This window comes from Phalaenopsis equestris, unplaced genomic scaffold, assembly GCF_001263595.1.
Source record: "Phalaenopsis equestris unplaced genomic scaffold, ASM126359v1 Scaffold000044, whole genome shotgun sequence".
Lineage (NCBI taxonomy): Eukaryota > Viridiplantae > Streptophyta > Magnoliopsida > Asparagales > Orchidaceae > Phalaenopsis > Phalaenopsis equestris.
This window is the reverse complement of record NW_018164486.1, coordinates 153,552-176,971: the sequence shown is the minus strand read 5'-3', so window position 1 is coordinate 176,971 and position 23,420 is coordinate 153,552. Positions and strand designations below refer to the sequence as shown.

Genomic DNA, 23,420 nt, shown 5'->3' with positions numbered 1-23,420 from the left:
TTTACACCCCTAGTGGTCTGTGTGTAAATTCCTCTTTTTTATTTCCATTTTAAACCTTCAACATTAAAAAATGCCTGCAGACAAACATAAATTTTTGCACAGAATACAGATTGACATTGATAACATAATATTAAACTCCATTTCCTAAAAAAAACAAAAAAATTAAATTAATCAGCAAACATTTCAAAATAAAACTCACATCTACAGAGTATTCACCGAGTGCAGTTGCTAATCTATACTACACCTTCACACGGTAGAACGAAAGGCTTTATCTACAAATTCAGATCTGAAACAGACGGCTTCTTCAATAACGATTGGCCAGATGAAAAAGCCGTCAATTGCAGCAGATCCCTCATTCCAATTCCTTTGCGAAATCAATGTTATCAACAAAAACCTGCAAAAGACAAACATTCCATGCAAAAGATTCAGCCCAGAATAAATTCATAAAATCCATTGACAGGATCAGAAAGCTGGAAATGCATTTACATATCTAACACGTAAACTTCAATTTTTACATATATACCACCTTACGTATGAATAAAAGGGTGTATATAACTTTTTGAAAGTTAAAATAACGGTACTTTTGATGTGATATGAAATATTTGAGTAGTATAAATCTAAAAAAAATAAAGTTAAGTGTTCTATAGGTAAATACATAGGCATTGGGTGTATGCATGTAAAAGCCCAAAAAGTGATTTAAACCCAAAGAAATATACATGTAGCTCGCTTGGCTTAGCCGTTGAGAATTTTGTTTCTAACCACAAGGTCCTGTGTTTTAAAGCCCACAGTGATGCACGTGGATTTATATATCTCACATCAAAACTTTCATTTTTACTCGCATAGCACCCAATTCTTTCATATCACATCAAAAATAGCACTAATTACACTTATTAATGGTCAAAACTATCTTTTAATACATAGCTAAAGTCATAGGCCTGTAAATATGGAAGTTTAGGTATTAGATATGCAAATCCATAAGAATCGAGTGTTAAGTATGTAAATTTTCTAAGAAAAAAACAAATCAAGATATACCATAAAAATCAGTGTAAGAATCGAGTGCTAAGTATGTAAATTTTCCAAGAAAAAAACAAATCAAGATATACCATAAAAATCAAAATGCCAAAAACAAAAAATAAAAAAAACAGGTAAGAAAGGACATCAACTCAAACCAGGAAACATAATATCAGAACCTATTCATCATCAAAGCCACAAGCAGCAGTATAAAAGTGATGATTTTTGCCAATATAATCTCAAATAGAAGCTTGACTTTAACAGTATACATATAAACATGAAAATAAAAACAAATGAAGATGAGAAATGTAAATAATAATATAAAAAACTTACTGCTTTCCAACCATCAGGATCAAGGCAAGCGGTGATCTTAGTGCTGATGCCAGGTAAAGGGCCTGGTTCCCGAGTTATCTTCCCACCATACAATTTTATAGCTTCTGCAGTTTTATACACATCATCGGTGCCTATAGCAATCTGGCAGGTCAACAAACATTCAGTCTACATAGATCATAGTAATAAGCACCAGGAGATGGAAATTCAAAAGAAGGCTGCAGAAATCAACATAAATTTAAAAAATTACAGATGCAATACTTTAGATCACAATAATTACAAGCATGCAGCTCATTCAAGTAAAGAAAAATGCAAGAAAAAAAAAACAAAAAACAAGAACAAAAGTAAGATTTACATGCATGCCCTTAATTCCTTTATATTTACAAATCTAACACCTAAACTTCAATTTTTACATGTACGTCACCTTATATATGCATGAAAATGTGTATTTCACTTTTTAAAAATTTAAAATAGTGGTAATTTTCATGTGATAACAAACATTTGGGTGGTATAAATGTACAAAATAAAATTTAAGTGTTAAATATGTAAATACATAGAAATGAGTGGAGTGGTATGCATAAAATAAAAATAAAAAAATTATGCAGCAGCTTGAAGTGGAATTATTACCTGTGCGTAGGCATTTCCTTTGTCATATTCTTTAACTCCGTAGTTGTATGTCAACTCCAATACAGCACTCTTGTCTTCGGGACCATAACCCATCATTGCAATGGTATACTGGAAACAAATAAATCTTGAATATTAACAAAAACCCATTTATAAACTAAACCGTGATCATATCAAAAAAGAAAAATATCTACACTCGTAGCCAAAATTAATCGAACACAATAAATTATAAGATAGTAAAGAAATTGAAAACGAAAAGGAACAGGTGGGGATAAAGAAACAAAATAGAATTCAATTATATGATTATCATCATTACCTAAGAATTTAATCATTGGTAGCACTAAAAAATACTTTCCGAGGAGAATGGCAAAGGGCAAGAGCCTGAGGAGATACTTACAAGATATCAAAGTCTAATGAAGTTCTATACGGCAAGAAAAAACAGTATCTTATAACTTTCAGGTTAAAAGATAGAATAATGCGATGAATGGACACAGTTTTATAAAATTAGAAAAGAGGCATTTACATGCATACCACCCAATTCTATGTATTTACATGTCTAGCCCAAAGTTTGATATTTACACTTATAACACCTTGGTGTCATAAATCAATGCCTGAAAAGGTGTATTTCACTTTTAAAATGATAGTAACGGTGATATTTTTGATGTGATATTAAAGATTTGAGCGGTCTGCATATAAATATGAATGATTAAGTGTTAGATATGTAAATACATAAGAATTGTGTGTTATGTATGTAACTGCCCAATTAAAAAATCACTCCACTTGTTATAATAGGGAAGCGGTCTCCTACGATCCAGCGATAGAGGGATTGGATGAGAAACAAGCCTCGGAAAGTGAAATCCCTTCCCGGTAGCCTGTAGTGGGAATTTCCCCATTACTGAATGAGACCAACTCTTGTGGGCCCCCATATTTATGTCTATTTTGAATTGAATTAAGACTAAATTTTGCTTGAGATTATTTATATGTTGTTAATTTCTATTTTTGGGTACTTTTGCTTGGTTTATGTTATTTGGAGATTTCCTTCTCCTTATTTTTGCTATTGAAGTGTTGTGTCCTTTAATTTCTCCCAGAGGGTATGTTTAGCCTGATTGGATCGAGGTGGTGATCTCTCTCAAACCTCCAAAATCTTCCTCCCTCTTCAAACTTGTTGTCTTTTGTTCTTCCTAATTAGAAATAAGGAAATTTGAAAGAAATAAAAATAAAACTAAATAAATTGGCTCGAGACATCATCTAGAGTGGGATGGCATCCCGCGATCATGGAGGAACCATGATCTCGTGGTAAGCGCTGATCCCGTATCACATCCCTGAAGAAACACTTTTCCCATCATTCTTCCCAACTAGGAGAGATCTCCTCTTCTTCTCTAGAAGGATCTGCATCCTATTGTCGGATGTTCATTCCAACAAAACATCAAAATAGATTTCTAAAGTTGTGACCCGCCACTTTTGTCTAGCTATCTGACTGTGAGTGCGTTGCTGAACTGAGTTGAAACTTAACACCCAACTATAGGACCTTAAGGAAATTGCTCAAAATTTCACACTTCTATTTGAAGTACATGTTTGACTGCTCTCAATTGTGGCAACCGAAGGGGTAAACTAAAGATCATAGAACCTTGAAATTCCTCTAGTGAGAGCCGCACTACCTCAGTCATTATCTTTTCCAAGGCACTATCTCCTAGAATCACCAAGGCTAGTTTCACTGGTGCCGCTCCATAGCACGTGGAAATATGATCGAGCCGCTAAAGTTCCTATCTTTGTAAAAAGTGCCAATCACGGTTGACTCCTTTTAATGTGGAAGTATAATATGCTTCCCTTCCTTCATAAGCAAGCAGGTATTTTTGCGACCATCATAAAATGTACCCTTATTAAATTGCTACGGTTGGCCCAAAAGAATGTTACATGCATCCATAGGTACAACATTACAACAAACATGATCTTGCAACTTTTCTCCAATAAAAAAACTCCACTGGGCACCTCCTATCAAAAGTTATCTTTCTCCTTTTTTTCAACCAGGTCAGGGAAAATGGTTAAGAATGCTTATGAGTAGTGAGACTCAATTATTCATTAGCTATGTAGAGACCCCATTTTCACAATTTTCTCCATCGATGATGAGATTGGATAGTTTTCTCTTCACGGTGCAACAAGTACTAAACATGTAGTAACAAAGCCACTAATGCTCTCTCGTGGGTTCAGTCTGAAGAACTTGTCAGATTACTAGCATTTGTCCCTCATTTGTAGGTAGCTAATATTCGTCTCCATTGTCCTCCTCTGGGTCTTCTCCCTCTGTCTCCTTCATTGAACCCTGTCCAGTCAAAGATATCACAATTTTGTTTGGACAATCAGAGGCAATGTGCCCAAAGTTGTGGCACATAAAACACTTCATTGCTGGGATGAATTTAAGAGTATTGACTATCTCCACATTTTCTCCACTTTTATGTGTTTCTCCTCTAGCGGGATCGGGTTAGGTGCTCCACTAGGTGTACTTTTATTGCTTGATCCTATGATTCAGCTATGTGTAAGGTGTGGCAATCATCTGGTGACATTATTGTTTCTCCACCTTTAATGCTAGGTCTACACATCTAGTAGGGACCAATAAGGTTGCAGTTGATCCATATTACTAATAAATGATCAGTCCTCCAAGATATAGTCACTGTGCTCCTTTGATTCCACCAATTCATATTTCAACATGAGTTGATCGAAGTCAGTTGTGTACTTCGCAAAAGTGTCTCTCTAGCGCAGGTTGTGGAGGCACAAAATACTTTTAGTAATGTGGGAAGTGGCGAAGCAAAACACTTTTAAAAGAGAAGGCACAAAATATTTTTTTTCAAACAACACTTTTCATTAGACTTGAGGTTGACATTAATTGTTTTAAATAAAAATTACCACCTTGCCCTTGAGCACCATCTACCCGTTGCCAAGGAAGACGGTATCGATGTGCTTACTTGAATCTAACAACAGGTTAGTCAGGTCGAGGCGGACCTCTAGCGTATGGGCATGGTGGGCTAAGTGCAACTTTAGGGTAGTGTTTGTGGCAGATAAAGATGTGAAAAACCTTGGGGCAGGGGATCATGAATGGTGAAAATTTTAGACATTCTTCTACATTTTAATATTGTCATTTTAGTTTGACAAGAATCTAATATATAAATAAATAATTAATTTTTAAATATTTATTTTAAAATAAATTTATATATTTAATAATTTATTGAATCAAAATTTACCTAAAATGCCATCACTTAATTTTCTTGTATTATATATGCAAACAGAGAAAAGTTTTTCCTTTTTTTTGTTCGACTAGGAGTTAAGAAAAACTTTGGAACTATTTGCATACCACTTGTCATATATTTAATTATCAATAAATTATTACTTGGGTTCTATTTTTAGCATGATAACATCAGTCAACTTATTTTTTAAGCAAAAAGAGTTAAATTTTAATAATTTTTTTTAACCAGACAAACTTTATGTTCATAGGTAATAGAAATCATTATCAATATAGAATTTATTTCTTTCGTTAAATATTTTTATTTTCAAGAATAGATAAATATACTCTAAAATTATGAATAATTTTAATTAAGCCCAATAAATTAAAAGTGGATTTATCTTGCATATTTAAACCCGTGGCCTGTTGGACTGATTTGAAATTGGGAAAAAAATTCTGAAATCACTGAAAAGATACATGCAATATGATACCCATCAATTCATTTTTCATATAATTAATTAATTACCACTGATTTGGATTATTATTATAGTTATTGTATCTGAATTAAGATTTTTATACAATTAATCAATTGTCATTAATTTGGATTATTAATATATGTATTATATCTTGGAGTGGCTAATCAAATAGCTGATTGAAAGAAAAAAATAAAAAAGTACTTGCAAACCTTCTACAAGCTCTTGTTTAGAGTTTTCCAGGGCGTCGAGAAGGGCCGGGGAGGAGAGTGGATTGCATATGTATGTAGGAGTGGGCCATGCTTTCGCAGGTCCAGTAAAATCAGCCGGAAGAACCTCTTTTGCGAACTCTAGGTGGATTGGGTTGTTGGGGAGGGGAGGGGAGGGGGCATGTGCCGATGAATGTGAGGGAAGTTATTTGCATTGCATCACACTTTTCATCTTAGACCACATGATGATCTTATTCTTCCCTTGCCTAATGTCAAATAAAGATAATTATAAAATAAATATAAATTTAGATATTAGGATTTGAATGAATTAGCATATTAAATAAAATAATTGATTGTTGATATATACATAAAATGACAACTTACGTAATAAAATAATTATTGTGAATATTTTTATAAGTATTAAATTAAATAGGGAATCAAAATAAAATATTGAAAATCTAAAAGCAAATCATACGATATTGAGGTAAGTATTCATGTCCTTATGTTATAATAATAATTTTGCTTTTTCTAGAACAAATATATTTATTGTTACTATCACTAGTTATATTAAAATCATTGCAACTCATGATTTATGATTCTATTAAATTTTTATTCATATTGTAGTAATGATATGCGCACTCGGCATTATCTAAATTATCATAGATATTGAATGTTACACAAGTATATTAAGTGTTCTGCAAATGAGAATAAACTAATCATTATTATATAGTGATTTTCATAGTATACTTGCATGTGAATGTTTAACTATAATGGAATTCGCCCGTTTATGATACTAGCGGAAAATGTTAAGATACCCGTACACGTAAATGAAAAGGATTGTTGATATTGATGTGTCTTAATTGACACAATTTTAGATAGTGCTCCTGTGACAGTTGTACAAATATAAAATAATATAAACATGTTACTAATATGATAAAATATATTTAATGTTATGAATTTATCGTAAAAAATCATATCTGGAATAGTAAATTATCTATTGTTATACTGATTTATATCATCTCTAACTAGCATGTGTATTGCTATCTTTTTGTTACATTACTATAGTTAAGAAGTATCAATATTCTCTTTTGTTATGTTACTGTAGTTTAGGAGTATGAGTATTCACAAACGTAGTTAGCTCACTGTGGTTTTAAACTAATATTTCAAGTTTAATTAATTGATTAAAATAAGAGTGACAATATGTATATATATATATAGAAGACGCTGACAACCTGACTTAAGGTAAATTTATATCATCTTTGACTAGCATGCATACTGTTATCTTTTTGTTATGTTACTATAGTTTAGGAGTATCAATATTCTATTTTTGCTATATTACTGTATTTTAGAAGTATGAGTATTCACTAATGTTAGTCAGTTCACTGTTGTTTTAAACTAATATTTCAAATTTAATTAATTGATTAAAATATCAACGACAAAAGAGTAAATGTTTACCAAAATGTAGACAACTTGACTTAAGATAAATTTATAATTGCTTTAATTTAATTTCTAGTGACTCTTTGATTTACCCTTTTTGAATCATTAATAGTGATAGATAATAAAAAATAGAAAATTTGATTAATACCATCCGACCATATATTCCCATCTTAGTTGATTCCAAGCTTCAGGTCGAGTCGTCCAAGCTTCGGGTCGAGTCGTGACAGAATGTCAGCAATTGAACGGAAGTATGACAAGGTACGTGCGACGATGAAGTTTTACCACTTATTTCTATGCAAGATACATGCACACCATTTGCACAAGAAAAAAGATAAAACATCCTTAGATCACAGATCAGAGAAAACAATCTCCCCAAACAACAAAAAAACACTTAAATAGACTCCTAATAGAAATAAACCTAATTAGAAATAAGAAAATATGAAAGAAATAAAAAAAGGAAACAAAATATTGCATAAATTGGCTTCGCGGTAAATGCGTATGCAACAATGTGTCTCTAAAGAAACATGTCTTGCATCAAGCTCAACTTTCAAATTAACATAAATGAAATGGGATTGGACACTTATTCATTAACCAAAGGATTATAATTCACGAAAAAAAAAACCTTAAACTAAAGAAACTCCTAATACAAAAGGTAATAGATCTAACCGCACAATCAGGACAAGAAGTTATTAACTAGCAAGTAGGGCAACGTGTCAGGAGAAAGAGAGCATTGGGATAAGAAAATAAATAAAACAACTATAGGACTACTTTTAAGAAAAAACAAGAATAGCAAATTTTCAACAATGCATGCTCATGCACAAGTGATGTGTAAGAAGCTCCTGCATATATATATATATATATATTACAATGCCGCTGTCTTTGAGAGCCACAAAGCAAGAATTAATGAAACAACTAATTGGCATAATTGATTGACTACTATGATCGCTACACTTTGTTTTGTGAGTCCAATAGTAAAGTAGGAATTTGCCAAGCCAAGGAATAGGAAACCGAAGTTACTTTTTTGCATGATATTTAGCTCCAATGAACTTGCTAAATATAAAAACTTAAGAAGGAAGCACAATTTCCAAGCTGGTAAAATGATGACTATCGATATATCAAACTACATAAACATCAGGAAGAATCAAGAAAGTTATTTTAAAAAACATAAACTTATGAAGGAAAAAAGCTCAATATTCATGTGGGGATAATCAACATCTCCGCCCATGCATGCCATAAGTAATTAAGAATAATATTCCTATTTTATTTATATATCTATATCTGTTGAGATTTGAGTGGAAGCTGAGATGCTTAATAGTTAAAAACGTAATCGCATCATTTTGAAAATAAAATTAAAAAAAATAACAAAATAAAACATAGCTGCGTCAATGATCTCATTAGGAACTAGATTTTTAGGACGATCCATACAAGCTTTAATCCTCTACCCATATATAAGACTTAGGTATTTCAAGGGGCCAGTGGGGTACTACTTCTATTTTTCATTTTCTATCTTTTGCTTTATTTATATTTTGGTTTAAAACAAATATGTTTGGTGTGTTTGATTAAGATATGATCTTTTTTGAAATCACACAAAGCACCTAGAAGTTATTTTAATTATTTTCAAAAATATGTTTATGTGGTTTAGAAATAAAAATAAAAATGTACTTAAAACATATTAAACAAACATACTTTAAAAAATAAAGGAAAAAATAAAAGCCAAAACAATATATATATATATATATATATTGGTCCCAAACAAGCCCTAAAAAAATGAAAAAAAAAAAATTTTTATGGGTTGAGAAAAAAATTCTACTCTAGGCCACTTGGGCAAGCTACAAGTGGGGCCAAACGAATAATTAAGTTTAAGCGGGATGCATGTAACCAAGTACATTAGAGTCTATTTTCAAACAAAATAGACAGTTTTGGATACCAATACAAGGATCAGCTAATTGGGAATGTTCGGATCTATCGTCATTATGGTGGTGTTTTCTTAAATGATATTTCTGGGTTCATAATCTCTCTCAATATCAAATATCATATGTTTGGTTGTTTAACATATTAAGGTAATAGCTACTCTGATGTCTTGTGTATGGAAGATGGATGCATCTAAATGTTAGACAAATTATTAGAAGGAAAACAAGTTATTAGAAGGAAGATTTACATATATACTACTCAATTCCTATGTATTTACATATTTAACACCTAAATTTCAATTTTTACATACATACCTCCTCACCTATGCATGAAATGGTGTATATCACTTTTTAAAAGTTAAAGTGGTTGCATTTTTGATGTGATATGACAAATTTGGGTGGTACAAATGTAAAAAGTAAAGTTTAGGTGTTAGATATGAAAATACATAGGAATTGAGAAAAGCCACCTTTTAGAAATCTAAATTGCAGCTATATGGACGACCAAGGTAGATTTAGAAAAACAATGGCGCACAATCTATAGAGAAATACAATTGGCCTAGACCATGTGCAAATGACATTTTGCTCAATTTTTTTTTTCTTTTTGCTATGCTTGTTTGGGGGTGCTAAACAAACATAAAACAAGCAACTATTTGGCGAGTTTAGACAATAAACACTATAATCACAACGGTTGGTAAGTTTGTAAGTTCAATAGTAAAGTAGACATTTACAAAGCCAGTAGATAACAAACCAAAGTTCAGTGTTGCATGATATTAAGTTCGAATGAACTCTGCTAAATATTGTGGCATTAGAGTTTAGGAAGAAGGAAGCTCAATTTTCAAGCTGGATTAATGCAGACTATTTATATATTAAGCTATATAAACTTGAAAAAAATGGAGCTTAATTTTCAAGCTGGCATAATTTTACATGTATGCCCATGCTTGCTAGCAACAATGAAGAGCGCTAATTAGAAAAAAGAATATTCATTCAGTGCTTCCAACACATATGCTTTTCTTAATGGATTTTAGATCTTAAAAGGGCTAAATCCCATAGCCATTAAAGGGTGCATAGACTAATCTGGCCCACTTGTCAGCTCTATGCCACCAATTCAAGAAAGAAAACTGTAGTTAACTCAAGCAAAGCATAATGTACATGTTTTGAGGAAAATCATAGTTCCAAGCGCAGACATACCAAATTTAATTAGGAACAGTAAAAAGGTTGACACTAACATGAATGAAAGCAAAGGAAATTGATCTAGAAATCAGATCATGAAAAAGATAATCTGACCATTCATGATATGCAACAACCAAAGAATCTCTCACTAGCTCAATTTCAAAGACTAATTATGATGACAATTAATTGCATCTTATTTTTAATTTCACTTATTTTTTTATGAAATAGAGGCCCACTATATAACATTTGGAGGAAAAAATTTAAATATTTCTTTGTGAATAAAAATTTGGAATCTTATAAAATATTAAGACCTATTTTGGAAATATATAAGTTCATCCAAATTAAAAATTTAAGAGAAACAATCCAATATTTAATTCAATATTTTAACTTAAGAGTAGTATTATTTATTTCCAAATATGAAAGACCTTAAGGAAGGTCTTTCATGAAAAAACGACGGCAATAATGTGAAAAATCGGATCAAAAAATTGCAAACCAGAAAATAACACACAAATTTACGTGGTTCGACTAATTTGCCTACATCTACAGAGCTGCAGAGAATTTTATTACTTTGAGAAATTACGCCGTCGAGTGCTTCGACGTTTACAAGAAAACTTCATTTCTCTCTCTTCCTCTCTCTTAGCTCTCCATCGTAAGCCTTTCTTGTAAGCTTTGTCGAGCCAAGCTTAAGGAGCGAAGGGATTAAGCAGCGGAGGGGTTAAGAGAGCTTGGCTTAGCACTTATGATAGGCTAAAAGAGATTATTTAAAGAAAAAGGGAGAGAGGTAGGTGGAGAGAGGTAGGTGGGAGAGAGCTAGATGGGATAGAGGTAGATGGGAGAGACGTGGTAGGTGAGGTAAGTAAGTCACAGCTCCACCTAACAATTCTCCCACTTAGAGACTGAAACACTGACTGTACCACCTATTGGCTACATCATCTGCTGACAGTGCCGATCTTTTCCTCAATTATGATATCCCCAATTTTCCTTCACCTCTACAACTCATAGCTTCTATCTTCACGCCGGAAAATCAACTGAAGTCGAGCATAACTTCAGTTTTTCAAGAGTAACACCCTTAGTCAACATATCAGCGTCAACATAGTTTTGTACCTCCAAGCCCTTTCCTGGGTTACTCATGAATCTGCTTACAACTTACCTTTTCTGGGTTACTCATGAATCTGCTTACAACTTACACTGCATAGGCAATATCCTGCCTCAGCTGAAAGACTTTTTCAACAAGTCCAGACTTGTGCCTTCTACTGCCATTAAACGCAGTGTTCACCCGGTACACTCACTTGTTGTGCAATGTCTTCTTCCCTGGTAGAAATTTTGTCAGCTTCCAAGTTTGATTCCCTGGTGTGAAATCCCTCTCCTCCTTGGTCAGCTCACACTTGCTCGAATTCTCATCTTGCAAGATTTCTTTATAGCTTTGGCTCATGTGACCAAGTTTGCAATGTCGCAGATCTGTTGTGCTCTCTGCAACTATAGTAGCAATAATGTTGAGCAAATCTATAGTCATATATAATGTGTCAGTTTTCTTACCCATAGGCAGTACTCAGTACTAAGGTTCAACTTTTAGTTATATATAAGGTGTAAGTTTTCTTACAAACAATAGTGTTGAGTAAACTTTTAGTTATATATAAGGTGTAAGTTTTCTTACCCCGAGCCAGTACTAAGGTTCAACTTTTAGTTATATATAAGGTGTAAGTTTTCTTACCCCGAGCAAGTACTAAGGTTCATTTGGTAACCTTATAGGTACTATTTGAGAATACTACTAAATGACCACCCTCATTAAGTTGCCCAACAAAGATTAGGTTTTTCTTCAACTCCGCAACGTGTCAGACCTTTTGCAAGGTTCATTTGCTCTTGTTAGAGAGTGCAATATCAACGTCTCTCATCCCCACCACGTCCAGAGTTTTTCCATCAGCCAGATGTACCTTCCCAAAATCGCCTATAACATAATTTCGCATCAACTCAAGGTGGGAAGATATATGAAAGGAAGTCCCTGAATCCAGTATCTAGTTATCAACAGGACTGTGAACTGTCAGCAATAGTACATCTTGTATTTCTTCGGTTACCACATTTACGCTATCATTATTTTTCTTCTTAGGATTTTTGCAGTTCTTTTTTTTTATGTGGCCAACCTTGCCACAATTCCAGCAGGTTGTCTGCTGACCATACTTTGATTTTGATATTCCTCTGTTTGAGTTCATGTCCTGTGATCTCCCCCTAGAATCAACAATCAGTACCGAACTCGAACACGAGGTCTCGCCAGAATCTTTTCTGCGCATCTCCTCAGCTAAGATCAAATCACGAATATCATCATATTTCAGTTTATATTTACTTGCAGAACTGCTAACTGTGATCCTCATAGTTTCTCAACTATTTGAAAATGAAATCAACAATATCAGCGCATGTATCTCATCATAAAAATCAATTTCAACAGACGACAATTGAATTGTGATAGTATTGAAATCATTCAGGTGTTGAGCAACAGACACACTTTCGTCATCTTCAAATTGAATAATTTTGTCATTAAGTGTATCTTGTTATTCGTTGATGGCTTTTCAATAAAGCTGTCATGAGATCTGCAGTAGTCCTTTCCTTTATGACGTTGTGGGCAACAGACCTCGACAGGTTTAATCGAATAACCCCCAGAATCGGTCGATCCAACATATTCCATTCTGCCCCGTCCATCTTTTCCGGCTTCTTTTCTAGTAACGAAAGATGAGGTCGATCCAACATATTCCATTCTGCCCCGTCCATCTTTTCCGGCTTCTTTTCTAGTAACGAAAGATGAAGTTTCTTCCAATAGAGAGAGTCTTTTATCTGCATCCTCTAGTAACCAAAATCTGTGTCGTTAAACTTTTTGATCCCCGATGTCATCACTTCGTCTCCGTCCATCGTTCTTTCTTAGATTCGAACCAAAGCTCTGATATCAGTTATGAAAAAACGACAGTAATAAAGTGAAAAACCGGATCGAAAAATTACAAAACAAAAAATAACATACAAATTTGCGTAGTTTGGCTAATTTGACTACATTCACGGAACTGCAGAGGATTTTATTATTTAGAAAAATTACACCGTCTAGCGCCTTGATGTTTACAAAAAAACTCATTTTCTCTCTCTTTCTCTCTCTTAGCTCTCCATCGTAAGCCTTTCTAGTAAGCTTTGTCGAGCCAAGCTTAAGGAGTGGAGGGATTAAGCAGCGGAGGGATCAAGAGGGCTTGGCTTCGCTTAGCACTTATAATAGGCTAAAAGAGGCTATTTAAAAAAAACGGGAGAGAGGTAGGTGAGAAGCAGTAGGTGAGGTAGGTAAGTCACAGGTTACACCTAACAATGTCTACTATCATAACTCATGAAAAAAAAATTTAAAGAAAGGTTTTGTTGTATTTCCTTATATTTTCTTCTTTCTATAGCACTTATAATTATTATACCCCAATTAATTCAACAAAAATAATGTTGATCTCTTGTAAAAACTTACATCTACACGAAGTTGGTGTAATCAAGTTTTGAATTGATTTGTGAATCAATCTGTTATGACGGGGCCTAAGGGCAATTTAATCAATTATCATTTATTACTAGTTAGCATAAATAGGGCTAATATGTTTAGGGTTAGGGTTATACATAAAATTGGGTCTTGTGTCTTGAGTATAGAATTTGGGAGAGATTTTCTACGTCTTGAATTGTAGGAATTGGGATAGATGACCAACCTCTTGAATTTTAGGTGCTTTATCTTAATGCATTTGTGTTGTGATGTTTAGTGTTTTTGAAATAAAAATATTTTGTACCCTAATTTCTGTGAAAAATCTACTTGGATCATATCAAGTGAAATCAAAGCATTTGATTCTGGAAATCAACTGAATCAACCCTTACAGAAATTTGAATATTGGATACAGTCAAGATCGAGCTTGTTGGGAAGAGACGACGGATCGAATCACTCGAAGAAGCCAACAAAGGGATCGTGACACCTTTGTGTTATAGCATGACGCATTTGCCAGCTAGGAGCCGAAAGGATTGCAACCTATGGGGAAGACCGACAGGATTCGCGACATATAGGAGCCTCGTGACTGAATATCAGCAACTATAGGGAAGAAAAGATCGCGGCGTGACCTAGTTTGACAAGATCGCGGTATAAAGGGAAGAGATGATGGGAGTCAGTGATATAATTGCGATAAGAGCTACCTGAGAAGCGATGATGGGAGTTAGAGATACAGTGGAAACAATCGCTTCACTTCCCTTTGCTATCCGCAGTGGACAACGTGAGATTAATTGACATGAACGCTGGGTATAGAAATTCCAAATTGCAGCATATGATGAGGATTGCACAGCGTCACTAGCAATGTCGTTACCTTCTCTTGGTTATTCACAACTGCAAGTCACAATCGATCGACCTAATTGGGAAGAAAATAACAAGATCGCAACGCACAGAAAATTCACCTCCATGTTAGAAAATCTTCCTAGGAATAATAACAACAACAAAAAAATAGATGCTCTGAAAGAAGTTAGAGAAAAAGATGAGCAACATCATATCTGAAACAGAGAAATGTTCGATAATGGAAGAGCATTTCTCATCCATAGAGAGGCGGTTCGAGTAGAGGTTCACAATCATGAAAAAAATGAAGATCATGGAGTTGCATGCAAAGTCGTCGCCGCCTGTAGCAGGATCAAATGATGGCATCTTGAGTGGACGTGACAGGCGGTAACTAGAAAGATTTGTGAGACACCAAAGCAGCGTTGTTGCTATAGGTATATCTGGAGATGAGAGATCAGACAAAAACATTGGGAGCTGACTCGAGCGGCAGACATCTGAAGAAATTGTGTAGCATCAAGGAATCGTCACTTGTTTAGGCAGATCTAGAGCCACATGATTGAGCGAAGGAATAGAGAGCATGATCGATCAGTAGAATTTGGAAGGAATAGTGTTGCCTCCGAATGGGTAGAATGAACTGAAGCAGGCAAGATTGAGGAATTGAAAGTAAATTCAAGTGGCAGCAACTGAAGTGAATTGCATGACATCTGAAGGTTTGGAACGAGCGATAATAGGTTGAACAAAGGGGCATGCAATTCAGGACTGGAAAAGATCGCGATGAACAATTTTGGTCTGGAACAAGGAACCATGGTGGATGGGACCCCAGCGGAGGGTTGCATCTAACTCCGTCGATGCCCATTGCGGCGGCGGCCTTTCGGACGAAAGGCGATCCAAGAGTAATGATGGGAATGGGATAGGTGAGGAGCAAAAGAGTTTTTAAGGGAGTGATTTTGGCATTGCAACATATTCACAAGAGAGACAAGATGATGGTGTTTCTTAGCGACCCCATGCTATGTAAAACTTTGGTAACGTTGAAAACAATAATGATAGTGATTCAAGACGCAGGGTTGGGACTCTTAATTGAGTGGCATCGCATGGAAGAGACATATGATACGGAGTTGACAGAGACTTCGGTGATCAACAAGTTACTAAATGAGTTATTTAGGGTGGCACTATTCTCTAGGATTGACTTAAAGTTAGGGTAACATCAAATTCGGATGTGACTGAAGATGACATTTCGAGACGATAAGAGTCGCATAGAATTTTTGATTAAATGGAAAGGATTGTCAGATGATGAAGCCACATGAGAGCCATATGACCTAATCCAAGAGCCATTTTTTCCCACCATGAAGACAAGGTGTAATTTTGAGAGGGGAGTAATGTTATGACGACACCTAAGGGCAATTTAGTCTTTATTCACCTAAGGATAATTTAGTCATTTCTCATTTATTATTGGTTAGTATAAATAGGGCTAATATGGGGTTAGAGATATGCATGAGATTATGTATTGCATCTTAGGGTTCGGGAGACATTTCCTACATCTTAAATTGTAGGATTTGGGAAAGATTGCCTACCACTCGAATTGTAGGAGCTTATAATTATGTATTTGTGTTGCGTTATTTAGTGTTTCTGAAATAAAACTATTTTGTGCCCTAATTTTTGTGGAAAATTTGCTTGGATCATATCACAGTCACAATTATGGTTTGCAAACTAGCATATTATTCTCTCTCTTATTTCTTGTTCTCTCACATCTCCACCACCTTCCCAAAACATTAATACACGCTAAGCTTCAATAAAATTAAGTTGCATCCCTTCTACAAAATCCTAACTGTTGTTGTCCAGCTCCTGTGACCAATTTACATATAAATTTTAACATACTAACCACATATCCAAGTGATTTAAAATCATGTACACTAGTTAGCTAAAATTCTACATCCACTCCAACAACCTTAACATCCCACTTTCAATTTATAAACCTAATTCTAGTTATTCACCTACTGTGACCGTTAGTTTCATCTTCTTTTAGCCTTTCACTAACTTTAAACCTCCTATTCCGCTCTAACAACCCCTAAAATGTCATTAGAAATCCCCATCATTCGATATCAGAGACAAAAAGATCCAAAACTTCTACTCTTTCTCAAAAAAGAGGAAAACTAATCAATCCAAAGAGCCAACAACATAACTAATAGGAGACAAAATTGCTTTAAAACTTCTCCGGCAAGGCTCTCCACCACTAAATCCAACTTTAACTAAGCATATTGATATTTGCAAAATAAGGGGAAAAAGTACAGAGGAAATAAAAGTCAACTTTCAAAATTAGTGTCATTATCAATTATCTCAGTAGCCATAAATATTATGATACACCTAAAACTAAATAAATACTCCACATCTATAGACACATGGAGAATTATCCCAATCATTTAAACACGACATTTTATACTATATGATGCAGAGTTTATCAAGTGGAGAGTTGATGCAAATAACAAAATAACTTAGTTGATGCAAACAACAAAATAAATTCTCACCAAAGGTGGACTATCATGATAATTATATACATCTCAATTTTCTTTTCTTCTATTTAGGAAATGGAGGCCCACCATATGCTTTTTGAATGAAATATTTTAAATATTAAAATCAGTTTTTCAAATAAAAGTTTGCCCTAAATAAAAATTCAAGAGAAGCAATAAAATAGTTAATTAAATCCTTTAAATCGATGTGGTATTATGTCTTCAAATATGACAAGATCATGAAGGGGGCAGCCTTTATAGCCTACGAATGAATTTTTATAGACGAATTTTGGTGTGTTTCTTTACGAGTTCTTTTTTGGAGCACTTCATGTATTATTTATATCCCAACTGATTCAATGAAATGTAACATGAATCAATGCAAAAATTAATGTCTGCAGCAGTTGGGGTAACCAACTTTCGTATTGATTTACGAGCCAAACATAATTACAATTAACAAATCCAAACGTCTACTTCTCTCTTATTTCTTGTTCTCCTACTTTCCCGTCACTTTTCCAAACCCTTATAAAGATTTAGCCTTATTTCATCCATAAAATTCTACCTCTTGCTATCCACCTATCGTGAATAGTCCACATTTAAAAGTCAAGCGTTAAAATTTCATAACTACCAATCCAATTTATGTAAAATCATATCTATTAGTTAAGAAACATCTCAAACTTTTGATCTCTAGGCCATAACCTTCTTCCATGAATAAACCAATTCTTCCACTACTATAAAATTTCAACTAAAAATTGATCCATAAATCTTAAGCCAATCAACATATTTTCTTAAACTTCTTCCACCAACTCAAAACATTCCATATCCACTCCAGTAACACTCGAAACCTATTAAAAATATTCCCATTAATTCATTTCAAAGAAACCCAAAAAGAAATATCCCACACAATTTAGTCATCAAATCACGAAGGAATCAAGAGATTAGATCACATGATTCTACATCATCCAACTCATATCACACCATCTGTGAATTTTGAATAACTTTTTTTCTCACTGAATACATAGATAATTCACCTATAAATAGGTGAGTACAAGAGATAAAAGGAGGAAAGAAATCTCCCTACAATTAAGTAATTCCTATAATTATGGAATAAACATAAATACCTATAATTAAGGAATTACCCTTTTTATACCATGACAAAATATAGCAAGTAATAAATAGAATAAAGTAAATATTAATGAGCATAATTCCACACCATCGACATCAAAAAGGATATCGCCAAGAATTCATAGGTGTAATCACAATCAATTTAATAATGTATATAAAGATCAAAGCCCTGAAAGCTAAAACATCAGATTAAAACTCAAGTTACAGGACTATAAAGGATGAGCTTGAATTTTATGAATTTTTTAATACGATTATTTCTTAATGAAAGCACAAAATTTGGAATTATCATGTGTTTTGAAGTTAAATTGCTTGTTATTTGTAATTTAAAGTTATATTTTTGTGGAACTTTTTATTAGTAGATTAGATCTTATCCTTATTATACTTGATTAATTAACCACTCAAATTTGTAGAAGATTCAACCAGCACTCTTCAGTTATTCTTGTTATTCATTCCTTATGCAATGGTTCCTGGGCAAGAAAACTGAAGCTTATCCTTCAACGCCTAGACCTGATGCTATAGGTAGTTGTTGTCAAGAGCTGCAGAACAAGAAGAACTAAATTTCTTATCCCACTTTCTATTAAGATTAAATAGAAACCATAAAACACAACATCAGGTGATAATGAAATGAAGTAGATCTGATACCCAGCATCCAAGCACTGTCGGTCAACTTTTTCTTTCGATTGATTAATTTACCTTAAAAGTAGGTTTTGAAAATTGGTGGATGCTCTAGGCTTCATTATTTGAATGAAATTAATATTTATTTTAAATTTTACAAGCACCTTCAAAATCCATCAGTTGTGATTTTTTCATTTCCTCACATAAAATAAATAATAATGAAATCAACACTTTCTAAAACAAGTTTTTTATTTGGAAGCAATCAATTGATATCTTAGCAAACTTACACTTATCGAGTCAGACACTAAGCTTTTATCAGATCAAAAAGAATGATTGCGCTTAACCAGCAATGGCCAGTGAACAGCGCAGCACACAGAACAAATACTATTAACAGAGAAGATAAATCAAATATCCAAACGAAAGTAAACAGACTTAAAGCATGGGGAGATCTACAAGTATTTCAGGAAATAAACAAGTACACGAAACGGGCTTTAAAGAGAGAGAAAAAATAAAAAGTAAGCTACCCTGCTAAAAAAATAGTTTGCATGATGACAAATAGATGCCAATTTGCTAAGTTCAAACGACTGGTCCTAAGAAAATATTACAGTAAAAGAGAAAACATAAAAAGTAGGGCTGAAATATCTATAAATATTTAGAGAGGAGTGAAAATGTGTGCAGCTAGCTCAATGACCATACATATCTAACAGGTCTAAAGATGCACAATAATTATAATTCTTATTTGGAAATAAGCGGGCATATTCAATGTAGATACACATAAAGTCGCATTTGAGGACTCCAGCTAACACAACCATAATAGCAACAATTATTATGGTACTTTTAGAACGATACAAATACCATGAATTTTCCACAAAGTTATAAAGCTGAAGTTATGCAAAATGGAGCAACGCCTAAAAAGACTAAGCAGTAAATTTTTAAATGTACTTGGTGAAAGAGGAGTGAATAAACTCACTAAATTAGCTAAAAGTTACCTTATATTCAGGATTATCTCGTTTACGTAGAAGATCCATGCCAAAAGCCTTCGTGGAAAATATGAAAAATTCAAGGTTAAACAGCATGAGTGAGCAAAGCTAAAAGCACGTTAAATATTTGAATGTGTTATAAAATGACACAGACTCACTTTCTTGTAGAATTCTATGGATCGATCAAGATCTCCCACTCGAAGCATTACTTGGCACAATGGCTCTGGTGTTGGACCTCTTTCCAAAAGCTCAAACTTATAACCATCAGGATCCTCAATGAAAGCAATAATACTTTTACCTCCTTTAACAGGACCAGGTTCCCTTGTCACTTTACCACCTTTGGCTTTTATAAGATCAACAGTTTTAGCAACCTATTTGGCATAAATATATACACCTAATGAGATGCTCATTGAAGATATAAAACCAATGAAATTATTTAAAATGAAAGTACATATCTGTACAATCTCTGAGTTATGATATGCAGCAGTCTATCATACACTGAAGAATGTCTAAAATGCTACAGCGAATAATCACCTTAGGACCCTCTAAACTTCAACTGAGATGGCTAAAAGACGGTACACTTTATTTGGAAATAATTGTAAGGATTTGATTAAAGGAGCTTATGAAGGGTTTAAATATAATGGATGATGAAATACATACTAAATATTCCACATTTTTCTTAAACATGAGAAGGGCAACCCGTAATAATTTTTTAAAATCAAGGTATGTCTCAAACCAACTTCAAACCATAAATTTAAAAGGCCCGTTGCACTGGGAAATGGCTTAATATTAGTTCTTAAATACATAGATTATATTTTCTTTTGTAATGGCTATTAGAAGGCCAAAGTATTAATCAAATAAAAAATTGTAGATGAAGTGATATCCCTCGCTCATCTTGATTTTGCAAAATTTAGTCTCATTATTAGAAAAACATGGTCTTGACAAGTATTATTTTTCGGTAATACCAAAGTTCCACAGAATAAGTCCATTGCAAAGTTCATCATTCCCATAATATAAAGATGATATGAACATGTTAGAATGTGAAATATTTCCTAAACTACACTTAAATAATTTTGTTGTCAAGCAAAAATGACACAAGTCAGTTTTACAGAATCACAAATTACAATGAGTAGATAACAAAACATGAAGTATCATAAACTAGATAAGAAATTTATAATCACATTCTAAGCAATTGTTTCTGCATAACATGAAAACAAAAGCTTACATCTTCAACTGCGACACCGAAGTGACCAAAACCAGCTCCAATATCATATTCTTCAACTCCGTAATCTGTCATGGTTTAGAAAAATATACTTAAAAAAAACAAGAAGAGTATTACAAAAACAATTCCAATTTACAAAATTATGAAAAGCATGGAACATCATTAAATACACAAAAGAACATTTATAATAGGATAATGATTCATATTAGCTTGTTAAACGGTAAGAGAAATAGTTTACTATAAGTGAGCTCGGCAACAAAATGTGAATCTTCAGGTCCATAGCCAAGGAAAGCATTTGTATATCGTTCCTCGGGAATGTCACGCTTCCGTAATAATTTCATACCCAAACACTCAGTGTAAAATCTGACCACCAAAAATGAACAAGCGCAAGGATTTCAAAGCCATAGAATCAATGAGTTAACTTTAGACTTGATACTTGTGGAGAAAGAGAAACATACTTTATTGTCTTGTCTAAATCACCCACACGATAAACAACATGAAGTAGCCTTCTGTTATCCTTTTTGGCCCATTCCAAGGCGTTCTCTTGAGTAATAGTGGTGCTAGTTTGAGCAATGTTCCCAGTAGAACGAACTAAAGCGTCATCTGCTGCTGCTCTTTTTAATCGCAAAGGCTTCATTCCAAATAATTGGGCTTGTGGCACAGCTATACATTCATGCCATAAAATATTCACAAATAATGCAAAATTCGTGGAAAAAAATACATTCATTGCTTCAATTCAAATTGCAAAATCCAACTGGATACATAGTACAAGAAGAGTATTATAAGAAACATCCCTTGCAGTATTCAAGTTTGGTACTAAAAACTAAAGGGGCATTTACACACGTACGGTCCAACTCTTATGACTTTACATATCTAACACCTAAACTTTACTTTTTACATTTATACCGCCCAAATCTTCCGTGTCACTTGAAAAATACTACTATTTTAACTTTTGAAAGGTGAAATACAGCTATTCATGCATGGGTAAGGTTTTACATATGTAAAAGTTGAAGTTTAGTTGTTGTATATGTAAGTACATATGAATCGAGTGATATGTATGTAAATCTTGCAAACGTAAATAATAGGGTGAAAGGATCATAGTACAAGCTTTGTATCCATAGAAGGCGCTTGCTGAATCAACAAATAGGTCAAGAAGCCATCAGTGCCCAATCAAGTCCAGGATGGGAATTAAGGGCACATTCTTATTTACATTTTCAATCTTTAAAGTATTTGTTGAATTGAAAAACAAAACTCAGAACAAGATTACTCAAACTCAACTTTTTTCAGCCTTAAAAAGCTAATCACCCCTGAAAAACATCCTCAGAATGGCTCAAGCATTTCATGATTTATCGTGCACAAGAAATGATCATAGATGAGAGAAAGGAAAGCCTCGCCTTTAGACAAATGAAAGATTAAAAAGACCCATTACCATTCAAATAATTATACTCTCAACATACCAAGGATTATGAAAAGTCAAACTTTAATTATGTATTAGACCTTAAATGCACCTCAATATCATCATCGCCATGATCATTATCCTGGTGACAACTATTGTACTGCAAATGCACCCGATTGAAATACTCGCACAATGAAACCCAAGAATCAAAAAAAGAAAAAAATCCCATGCAACTAGATAATAAGCCCAATTTATAAGATATTAAGCAGTGAATCCATGCATCCTGATCAACCTTTCATCAATTTCAGTGATTCCCCGCAAATAAAAAACGGGCAAGTAAATCAAGACAAGAAAGTAATTCCGCAGCAAAACCCCTCCCATAAAATTTGCAAGTCGTCTCCACTTTAGTAGAAGAAGAAAGTTTCATCACTACTCCCGCCCACTGACAAAACTCACTCGCAAAAAATCAACACAACCTAACATCCAAGTATTAAAGATTGGAAAAGAAACTAGTTCTTATGGTAGAAATTGACCAAAACAAGCACATCGGCTTAGCTCAGAAAAAAATTGGGAAACTTTGCGATTCCAAACGCGCTGTTAATTCTGGAATATTGAGCAAGACGGAGCTCACCGCTAGCCAGGTGGAAGAGAGCGAAACGACGGGACAAGGAAGAGGATGAAGAGGAAGATCGAGCCGCAGCGACGGTGAGAGGGCGGAAAGAGGCAGCGGTGGCGGCCATGGGTAGAAGCTTTCACGGTCCAGTCGAGGAATCGTTTTGGCTATACTCCCTTAAAACAAAGAGTAAATTTCCAGTCTTTTGAGACCCATCCAAATCCCAGATATCATTATCGAGCGCCTCAATTTTCTAGTTTAAAAAAAATAATAATAAACCATGT

At 33.9% G+C, this 23,420-nt stretch overlaps 1 protein-coding gene across 1 annotated transcript; it reads right to left on the bottom strand.

Moving 5' to 3' along the window:
* Positions 1-56: 56 nt before the first annotated feature.
* Positions 57-23,357, bottom strand: LOC110019073 (probable lactoylglutathione lyase, chloroplastic). Its single transcript, XM_020716612.1, has 9 exons — positions 23,155-23,357; positions 21,586-21,790; positions 21,366-21,490; positions 21,131-21,195; positions 20,064-20,276; positions 19,915-19,962; positions 1,969-2,076; positions 1,345-1,485; positions 57-394 (listed from the first exon to the last, which is right to left on the bottom strand). The coding sequence occupies exons 1-9, from the start codon at positions 23,261-23,263 to the stop codon at positions 353-355; spliced, it is 1,056 nt and encodes a 351-aa protein (XP_020572271.1). The 5' UTR covers positions 23,264-23,357; the 3' UTR covers positions 57-352.
* Between the last annotated feature and the right edge of the window lie 63 nt (positions 23,358-23,420).